General features: G+C 37.8%; 1 protein-coding gene across 32 annotated transcripts in view; it reads right to left on the minus strand.

Annotated features, from left to right (window-relative positions):
• Positions 1-4,552: 4,552 nt before the first annotated feature.
• Positions 4,553-11,289, minus strand: part of itpr1b (inositol 1,4,5-trisphosphate receptor, type 1b) — a 115,558-nt gene continuing 108,821 nt past the window's right edge. For all 32 annotated transcript variants that reach the window (XM_046874641.1, XM_046874654.1, XM_046874649.1 and 29 more), the window contains 2 exons: positions 7,008-7,169; positions 4,553-4,811 (listed from right to left, as the gene is read on the minus strand). In XM_046874641.1, the coding sequence (XP_046730597.1) occupies positions 4,725-4,811; positions 7,008-7,169 (249 nt within the window). In that variant the 3' untranslated portion in view covers positions 4,553-4,724. The remainder of the gene's footprint in view (positions 4,812-7,007; positions 7,170-11,289) is intronic.

Consider the following 11,289-nt stretch of genomic DNA (forward strand, 5'->3'; position numbering starts at 1 on the left):
AAAAAAAACACCCTGTGACTGCAGACACGTCTCTCCTCCCTGCTCCGTCACATGAGCCTCACGTGTCGGACGGCGCTTTCAGCAGCTCCAGTCTGTTAGAGATAAATCTTCCTCTCTCTCTCCCTCCTCCCTCTCCCTCTCTCTCTCTCTCTCTCTGTGTCTCACACTCCCTCCCTCCCTCCCTCCGTGTCCCGTGTACAACCACGCGCTTCTCGAGACTCCAACAGGCTGATGGGCGATGTGGAAAGCCAACAGAGACAAAACAAGGTAGCGGTTTAATTGTTGGGAAAAAGAAACTTACCTGCGCAGGAGCAAAAAATAAATAAAATAAAATAAAATAAAAAATGACAGTTACTTAATGGTTTAAATTATTAATGGAATTTTTTTTCCATCTGATCTTTTTTTTTTTTTACGTTTTGCTTCTCGAAGATAAATATGAAAACCAGGTATTAGAACATATTATCAAATTAATACACACACAAGGAACAGATTTAATAATACTAATCATAATTTTGCACAAAAAAAGAGAGCATTTAAACAGGTAGTTTTAGTATAAAAATAAATGCATTTCATTTCTCTCTCTCTCTCTCTCTCTCTCTCTCTCTCTATATATATATACATATGCACACACAAACACAGCTAGTTTGTTGCATATAAATACAAGGCATTACACATATATAGGTACAATATATATATATATATATATATATATATATATATATATATATATATATATATATATGTATGTGTATGTGTATGTATATGTAGTATATTTACAACTGTACCTAACTTCCTACAAAATAAGAAACTAGAGCAGAATGTGGACTTACCTGCCAGCTAACATACAAGTTCGATGTGGTGTTAACACTCGCTCTGAAAGTGTGTTAGATCGTTCTTGTCATTAGGTCAGGGCGTTTGAGCTTCATGGTGAAGGAGGGGGTTCTTGGTCACTACAGGTTGGTAATTTCCTGTTGAAGGACAGCTCTGAATTAAAGAGTTAAAGTTGAGGTTGAGTAGACCTGCTCGAGCGGGGAAATCACCACAGAGGGTGGGTTTAGTAATTAATGAGATGCAGGTCATGTACTAAACATGTATATTCAAGGTGCCAAGTTCTAGACGTCAACAAAAATGCATAATTAGCAACATGACATTTATCTAATTTTGAAACTAATTTGCTTATCATTGAAGCCACACACACACACACACACAGGTTTAATGTGGGGTTGTGTTTTCTGTATGCACACTTCTTTCCTCCTTACTGTAGTAGTTGATCACCAGCACATGCACCTGTCTCAGCTGAACTTTTACTCATTCACTAAAAGAGAAATCTATTCTCTTGAAGTGGGTTTTTTTTTCTATTTATTCGCATGAAGCATGCAGCATGTGTGGAAAGTTCTCGTACTGCTTTCATGTCACCGAGATGATGCAGCAGCTTCAGTTTTCCTTTTTTTACGCAGACAAAGAAAAGAAAAGCCGATGGTTGGTTCTTATTAACAGGTCCAACAAATTCCCCACAGTTTATAACATCTTACGTTTTTTTTTGTATTTTTTTTTTTTTTAAGACATCAAGCACTGTGGTAGTAACGCACAAAGTTAGCAAATTCTGTGTCATAAAAGTTTTGATGACAAAGTGTGAAATATAAACCTTTTGTTTCTCATGACATTTATGCCGTCTGTTATCATCTGCAACTGAATATACGCTAAAGGAAGTAGCAATAGTTTGTTTTAACAAAAAATATTGAAATGCAGATTTTATTAAAAATTGCAAGTAATAAATTGATAGAATCACACAATCAGATTTTTGATTGCTGTAAAAACCCACACAGCATTTGCTTTGTTTGCTCACATTTTCTGGATGTTCGGAATGCAGACTCCTTAGAGTTAATAAGCCTGCAACGTTCCCAGCTATTTCAGTGAAATGCCTTTAGCAAGGCCCAAATTTATAGCAATTATGTTTTATTTTTTGCCCAGAGGATCTTCGCAGACTTTAAATCGGCGTTTCGTGATGGTTTAATAACCTCTTTAAGAGAGCCTGGTACTTATTTAGCCTGAATCTCTTCTTTTTCCATGTTTCACAGACAAATATAATCACCTTAGTATGGTCAGATACCAGATTAAAAAATATATATAAAGATTTAAAATAAAAATCCCCGCCTAAAACCTTTTTCTTGAGAAAAGGTTGTTCAAGGTGTGAACCAAGGAATTTTGGTGGTCAGGTCACAGTCTAACATGTCTCTTAAGTGAATCACATTTAAAACAGTGTGGTTGCAAAGAGTTTCTTTGTTGTTGTTTTTTGCACCAACTCCGTTTCTGTGAAACAAGAAACACCACCACAGTGTAGCAAAAAAAATAAAACAACAACTTATAAACACAAGCAAACCAGAGCACTTTTCTCAGAAAGGGTCACTGTTAAAACAAAGCTTATAAAGATGATTTCAGATCGTTTGGTAGATTAATGACATCAGCACACACAGAAAAGCTGAATAAATGCTGCTTCTTGAAGTAACAGTGCCTTATCAACCTTACACCTTCTGTTTGCTCTAATCAGAACAACATCAAATGTCACAGCATCAGCACCTGAAGGCGACCCGATTCTCAGTCTGTACCACAGAAGGGAAATTCAGAATTCAGGGGCATAGTGGTGACGATGAGCAGTCAAACACACCCTGTGTGATCGCTGTGATGGGTGCGATTATTTCTAATGTTCCACACAAACGCACTCGGGTGAACAGAACCTCCATAAAGTGTCCCTCTAAAAGTCCTGTAAACATAATCTCATTCCAATTAAAATAATACACTCAGAGAACACTCCTGCTATTATTATTATTGTTGTTAAGTACATTATTGTTTCACTCATGAAAGTTCATCAGGTCATGTAACTAAACTTTTACTAAAATCATCAGCAAGCTTCCGTTTCTTCTCACATTCACGTCCTCATCGACTCCCACTATTGTTAATCTCCTCAAATCTGCCAAAATGCAGATCATTGTTTTCTTATCCTCTGTAGAGCTTGTGCGGTGCTCTCCCTGAACAACAAGAAAAAACAGCTTTTATATGCTCTGTGATTTGAGAGGTCATTTAAAGTGCATTTCTCTTCCACTGAAGGGCGGCAGAATTAATCCATCTCGATGCACAGTGACTAAACACACATGACCTTCTTAACCTTTCTGTTTAATCAGATCGTGGTGTTCGAGTACGGGTGAGAAGAAAACAAAGTATTTACAAAATGATAGGAATATTTGATGTAGAATATTAATTGACCAGCATAAGCACTTGGTTAAATATTCAGCAGGTTTTAATTCGTCTGGCCGGTGATGGACAGTGGTGTTTTATTTATTTAGCAATAAGTTTTAGTCATTTTTTTGTTTTTATTTTACGTGAATTTTTTCCGCAGTAAAAAAAAAAATCATCACGCAAATATTATAAACACACAATATATACTGATAGGATGCAGCAAAAAAAAAAACGAGCTTATTTCAAGGTGAAGTAAAGGATTTATTAAATATTGCTAAATTAATTTACAATCTTGACATGTGAAATTAGAATTATTTCATATAACCTTCTTTAACAGTGTTATTAAATTCTATTATGCCTCTAAGACAAAAAAAAAAAAAGATTCCTATACAAAAGCAAAGACACATTTTACAGAAAACTGGAAATGAAGAAATAGCAAGACATGGTAGTGCAAGTATTGTTTTGAGCATGTACTCTCTCCTGCAGAGATTAATTATGTTGCGCTTTGTTTACAAAAGAACTTGCTCGGTCGATGAGGAAGGTGATTCTCTCGTTCTTTTGCAGGCCTCTACGAGGCTCTCGAGGCAGAATTTGCAAACACCCCGCCCCCCCCCTCCAGCTCTCACTCGGAGGCTCTCGTGATCCGAATGATGCGAGTCATAATATTTAAAAATGCTCTAGATACTAAAGCTGCTTAGAATTAAAACACAGAAACAAAAGCTTACCGGTTTAAACAGATTAAATGCTAATCTTATCTTTTAACCACCTCAGAAAGCTAATTTTTTTTTCTGAACAGGCAAAAACCAAACAAACAAACAAAAAAAACTTATTATGCATCTGTCTATAGAAAAGTGTGCGCCATGGCGTGGTCAGTCCCTTTTTTCACGTCAATTTGTTACATTTTTGATATAAATAAAATAATAAATAAGAAAAGAAAAAAAGGCCTATATATGCAACCTGATTGCTATTAGAGTTCCTGCCTTGTTGACTCTATAAACTCTGATACTACGAGTCTACAGCGTTCCAGTACAAGCATGAAGCGGAGAACGAAAAAGGGCGAGATGGACATGAGAGATGATCATCATCTCTTTAAGACACATTTTACAGCTCAACAAGTTTGCATATTAAAGTAGTAATATTGCACAAAATACAAAAATAAGACATTAAAATACTGCTTGCTATACTGGTCAGGAAATACAAAAAAAAAAAAAAAAAAAGACACCTTTAACACGTCTCCAAGCAGCATCTAGAACTAGTCATACTGTCCAGTGTAGCCCCAAATTCAAGTGTCCTGATAAAGGAACTGAGGGGCACAAACTTTTATGTTTATACGTTTTTAACATTTTTTTTCTCCTCATTTAGATTAGTCGAGTGTGTGCAAGTCTGAGAGTTTTGCAGGTCTACTTCTAAGGGCAGATGTGTAGCGTTGCAGTTCATGGCCTTTGCTGAAACTGATCCTCACACACACACACACACACACACACAGGAACTCAGGCAGGCTGCTGAGGGTTCACATTCATATGTTGGGGATGTCCGAGGAGTCCAATCCTCTGCTTCTGCTTACGCTGTTCAGTCATCTGTCAGGACACACACACACACACACACACACACACAGGGATTTAATCTTTAGCTGCCCCTACAACAGAAGTCACCCCCCCAAACCACCCCCATACACCAGGCACTTCCTGCATGAATGCATCTGTTAAATCTGTTCCTGTTTCCGCTCTCTATAGTCCAGAGAGTGTGTTTGCATGCGTGTGTGTACCGTTGAGCGAGTGACTGTGCTGCAACTATGATCACGCACTCCGCAATCTCATGCAATAGGCCCACACTCACAAACACATGAACATGAGCTCACGCACGCATCGACATATCCTTTTTGTCATCTGTAAAATCCCCATTTCTGATGCAGCACCGTTATTAAAAACAGTTCAAATCCTAAGTCATGCTTACGCTCACTTATCCTGCACCTACAGAATTCATCACGATTACCCAGAGATTAACATATGAGTTCACGAGTATCACGCCATAACGGATCAGAGGGATCGGAGTTTGCTGTGTTTACTTAAACAGAACAAAATGTTAAGTATGAATACATTTGATACTGATGTGACACACGGCTACATGGTGACTCGAGCCAGAACAGTGTAAAGGTCTAATCAGGGTTTTAGTCTTCTCTGAATATCAGTCACATTAATAATACAGTACAGTAATACTTCACCACGTGGTCCATTAAACGTCCCTCACAGAAAGGCTCCTGATCAGGACATCGTCTGGTTTTAAAATATCCCTTTTGATAATTATTTTATTAAAAGACATTTTTAAAAGCACTGTGATGTAACAAATCACTTTACAATTAAGGTCAAGGTCTCTCAAATACAATCTAACTTCTTTATGATCTCTCCAGGTGAGAACAGTCTCCATGGTCACCTAGACACCTGAACACACCCCTGGAAAAACAGTTCCGACTGGGAGGTTTAGAGACGAGTTACTTTTACTCATAAATAAGTCATTATTTAAACATGAATGTTTATTTGCATTAAAGTTGTTGTTTTGTGTGTGCGTTTTTTTTGTTATATATATATTTTTATTGAATCATAAAGTCACCAGGAATTTAATTCATTCAGTGTTCAAATGGATCAATTATGGATTCAAACGGATCAATTATGAATTCTTGTATTATCTAATGAATAAAGAGTTAATTATTATTACACTCAACAATCATTTTTGTTTGTTTTACATTTCATTTAATTTGATTTAAAAATATTTATTTTACCAGCATTACAGATGTATTATATAGTTATAGGTCTTCAGTCTCTAAATAACCCTTGTAATGGTTCAGGTTTTTAAAAAATTCCAATATGTTTTGAAAGTAAATAATTTCTTAGCAAAAAAAAAAAAAAACAACAACAACAATAATTCAGAGACAGACATGTCAAAGTTTTTTTTTTTTTTTTGGGATTTTTACTTGACCTTCTTCTATTTCCTTCTGTCTGGGTGTCAGAAGAAGTTCTAGTTCCTCCTATGCACTTCTCATTTGACAGTCGTAATTACCAGCTACACGCAGACGCTTTTATATTGTTTTATGTTCAATTCTACTGTATTTACAAGAAACTCTTTGACTTACGGTGCACTGTAGTTGATCAAAAACCTCACACTCTTGACACTGCACCGTCTCTAATTTTTTTTAAACGGTATTTAATCATCTCTGCCCGAGTTATTTATGTGTGGAAACAAACAGCACTGGTTCGGAGAACTTCGTCTGGAACACACACGAGTTGATTCAAAGTGAAACAACACTTGGCCTCGTGACGCAGGTGAAAGATCATCTTAGTACTGCATGGGATGGCTGATCACAGATGTGAGAGGGAGAGAAAGAAAGAGAGAGAGAGAAAGAAAGAAGGGGGGGGGCAGGGTTGACGACGACTCCTTGCCCTTGGCTCTGATTAGGTTAAATTTATTTTTTCCCCAAAATCAATCCTATCCATACAACAATCCTGGAAAAGGATGGAAAATGTTCCACAAGTTCATTACAGTCTACACTTTCTATTTGGACTGAATAGGAATTTGTCGGCTTTCATCGTGAACAGAAACCAGCTTTTTTTGTTCTGAGGTTTCACACATAAGGCCTCGCTGTCAATATCAAACGATTTAAATATGAGTTTTCAGAGAGCTCCTTCCTGTTCAGAAAATAAAAATACATAATATGTCAGAAACAGGTCCAATGTGTAATTATGGTGGTTATGTTTTTTTTTAAAACCCTGATCACATACCTGCTCTTTCAGTTCCGTGAGCTGACCGGACAGGTTGGAGACCAGTTTCATTGTGGACTCTAGTTTCTCCTGCAGGTTCCTGATCTCGTTCTGCTCGCCCTCCGCATCACTGCTCACCAGCGACATCGCCCGCATCCGAGGAAACCAGTCCAGGTTGTGCTCCTGTTAGGACAGTCCTTATGTTTACATCTCAACTAGCAATTTCGAGAAGTTCACAATTGTGTAAATTGAACACAAACTGTGCAGTCAAAATGTATTTTATTTACAAAACAAACATTTTGTGAAACTCATAAATGAAGACAAATAAGACAATTAGGATAAGCAGTGGGCAGTAAAAAGAGAAGGCGTTAGTGTGCGTGCAGACGTTTGGAGATGCTCTTGTTTTAACATTCAGTTGCCATCTCTTTCAGTTTCGCCTTTTATAGAAGGTGCGACTGAAGTAAACGACTGAATGTTCTCGGTAATTTTACGACGTGCACGTGAGCAGGCAGCACAGACCTTTGGATACTCAATTGTATCTACTAAAAAATTTTTTTATTTTTCAGTGAAGCAATATTTTTTTGAGGCACAACCATAATTAGTAAGGAAATCCCAATTATTCTGACCATTAACACAACCAGCGTTTATTTAAACTCAAACGGAAAAAATGGAACGCTAAGCAAATTTGTGTCTCCGGGTCATTCTAATGAGAAAATGTAATTACAGTGTAGGAGAAAAACCATGAAGGGTCACATGAGCTTTAGGATAAGTTTTCCTGAACACAGCCTGCAGTGTCTCCTTCACATGCCCACTGAAGGGCGGAAAAAGTTCCACTCCATCTCACAGAGGAATTACCCACCCTAATTCTATCAACTTAAACATCCAGGAAACGCAGTGCTGTGTTGCCTCTTCATGCCTAAACGCAACTGAGCATGCATTCTTCTTGTGTGCCAGACAACTTGTGGGAAATCACCATCTCCTAAGACTAGTGGCCAAAACACCAGACAATGCAGCTTATTTATAGGATTCACGCATGATTTGGCAAGCACACTTCCTGTTGATCTCTCATCAGGGTTTTGGCTTTGCATAGCAAGTGTGTGTGTGTGTGTGTGTGTGTCTCTCTCTGTCTTTCTCTCTACACCAGTGTTTCTCCAAATGAGGAATTTTATCATGTAACTGAATTAAAGCTCACTTATATCCACTAATGATCTTCAGTTACATGCAGGTGACTGAGAAAAACCTGTACAGAGGAAAAATCACTGCTTTCTGCCACAGGGGTATGAACACAGACATCACCCACATCAATCGTTTTTACTGTTCAAATTCACCTTACAGCGATACTGAAAAACAAGTCGCGTTCTACCAGGGCAACCGGGATGCCTTGACCAACAGCGAGTCTCCTGCTTCCTGTTACCATCCAGTGCTGTATACAGTAACAATTCCATATAAATCTAACATTCAACCATTCGCTCTTGAGATAAACAGAAGCTCAGACAGACCACAACAACTGAAACTATAACCGGTATTTAATGCATTAATGTTTAAAGTATGCACAGACAAAGTATGCTGGAAGAGGGGTATGACGCCAGGGAGACTACGCCACGGAGGGAGCTGTCCGGCGAGATGGGACCGAAAGCGGGCACTCCACTGTCTGCCACGCCTCCTCGGAGTCTGGAAGCACTTTCCACCAGCTTCTGCCTCTCACGCGGGGGGAGTGAGGAGTCAGCTCAGGCCGGACATTTTCCTGGCCTGAGTTGGGCGTTTGGGGTATGTACCAGCAGGGCGCAAATGGAGGGCAGAAATATATGGACCGGGCGGTAAGAAACACCTGCAGCTAAGGCGACTAAATCAGTGCGCTTTGTTTCAGTCCAGCGATGCCAATAAAGAGGAGAGAGAGACACCAGCCTGGGGAGGAAGAGCCACCAAGCATAGAGACGAGCCGAAGGGTCGCCAAGCGGTGACTGAGTGCCATACGCCAGAGGAAGGCGAGCCAATGCGCGAGTGGGCGCCGGCGGACGTCAAGCTGCAAAAGCGTCTCAAACCGCGTGTGTGGGTGAACCCCGGCATGAGTACTGGAAAGGAAAGCACCGAGGTGAAAACAAAAGTAAATAAAAGAAAGCTCTGCTTGGTAAACTATTGCCTGTCTCTCTTTCTTCCAGCGTGGAACCAGTGTGTTACAACGTATTTCTTGATTTTAAGACAAAACAAACCAAACTAAAATGACATAAGGTCACTTGTACTGTTCCTCAGCGTGTGGAATCTCAGCGCAGAGGGACGCATTAGCTAGAGTAAGCCAGACAAAAGTGTGAAAGAGAAATGCTGAGCAAACCAGAGAGAGTGAGAGGCAGAGATAACGAGAGATAAGACATAGAGAGAACGAGAGTTTAAGTGCATCTGAGAAGAAGAAAAAGAGAGAGGGAGAGAAAGATGGAATGAAGTGCAAAGATACTTATGCAAGGTCACAACACTGTTTTCTTTTTTCTTTTCTAAAATGCATCTCACTCACTCACTCACTCACTCACACACACACACACACACACACACACACACACACACACACACACACACACACACACACACACACAGGAATTAAACTAAAATGTCTTCTAACCATAAATTTACCTAAAAAAACAACAAAATGAAATCACATGAAAGGCATGTGGGATGTGACCTCATTTAATAAAGAAGGGGAACCATTGTGTTAGTTATTGTTTTAGGAATAGCAGAAGTTCATCACCGAGTTCAAGTACCTCATCACAATGTTCAACAAAACCGCCAGTGTACCATGTCAGAATTTTACAGTAAAAAATGTTTTGGTCTCAAAATCTCTGATGACAAGGATTTTAATGTGGCTCATAGAGAAGTGAAGTGGACGGAAGTTGTTTCCGCACCGCTCTAAGCCCTAACAGCTCAGGCCCTTCACATGTTACTTAGGATATTCTGCAGTATGCTTATTTTCTAATATCCAAAATATTTTCCGTCTTTCAATCTCTGTTCTCACTCTTTGAGGGAGCAGCTAGTGAGTATATTCAGACGCCCCAAAACAAATTCAGGATCACGTTAGCTGGAATGTGTGCTGGGATTAAGTAGTTTAATGTTATCAGTGCAAAGACAGTTTAGTCTGCTGAAGTCACGTTTTAAGTTCAGCTGTCTTGGACAGATGAATCCCGACTGGCCCTGATCTAGCTGGAAGTCCAAAAAACTGCCCATCTGTCCACAACTCTCCACCTGCCCACCATTAGCTCATGTGGAAGAGATCAGACAGAACATGCGGTAGAGAAGCAGATCAAGAAACGATTTTGTCTCCATGTCAACTCAGATGAAGGACGCATTCACTGTTCCTGGTTGCTAGCTGTCATATGAGCGACTGGTGGGTGGGAATTGTTCCACATTAAATTCATGAGAAATTTGGGGAAAAACAGAGGAATAAAGAAAAAAGAACAGAATGGGGAATAAAATGATTTAATACACTTCACCTGTTCTACTAGTGACATGACAACAAAATAATAAAAAAAAAAAAAATTAAAAACCAATTTCTGTTATTGAACACTGTGTGTACTGCAAAAAGAGAAGCCTGAAAGAAGACCACTGCAAAAAAAAAAAAGTGCAGAAATAATTGCATCTACTAATATTACTAAATATATATATATATATATATATATATATAAATATAATATTATATTTAGTATTAATATTATATTTATATATATATATATATATATATATATATATATATATATATATATATATATAATATATATATATATATATATATATATATATATATATATATATATATATATATATATATATATATATATATATATATATATATATATATATATATATATATATATATATATATATATATATATATATAAATATAATATATTTAGTATTAATATTATATTTATATATATATAATCATTATTTGGAAAAATATAAAATATAGAAATATATAAACGATTATTATCATTAATAATAATGATGATAATAAGAGAATAATGGCTAAAGGTGTATAGTATATTAATACATTTAAAAATAAAATAAAACGAAGAAAAAAATGAAAAGATGAAATAAATGATCTAAAAGTGCCTAAAGAATAAGTGTGTGGCTGCCAGATGAAGTCCCCTTCTCTCAACGTCAACACACACAGGGAAATCACGCTGCCAGTGATGCAGAGACGTTCACACTAATTCTGAGAGTAGAAGAGGTGTGTGTGTGTGTATATGTGTGTGCGTGCACAGGAAGTGAACACAAACACATTCACTCTCACGTAGGGGTGTTTAGTGTGTCTGGCTCT

Source organism: Silurus meridionalis, chromosome 19 (assembly GCF_014805685.1).
Source record: "Silurus meridionalis isolate SWU-2019-XX chromosome 19, ASM1480568v1, whole genome shotgun sequence".
Lineage (NCBI taxonomy): Eukaryota > Metazoa > Chordata > Actinopteri > Siluriformes > Siluridae > Silurus > Silurus meridionalis.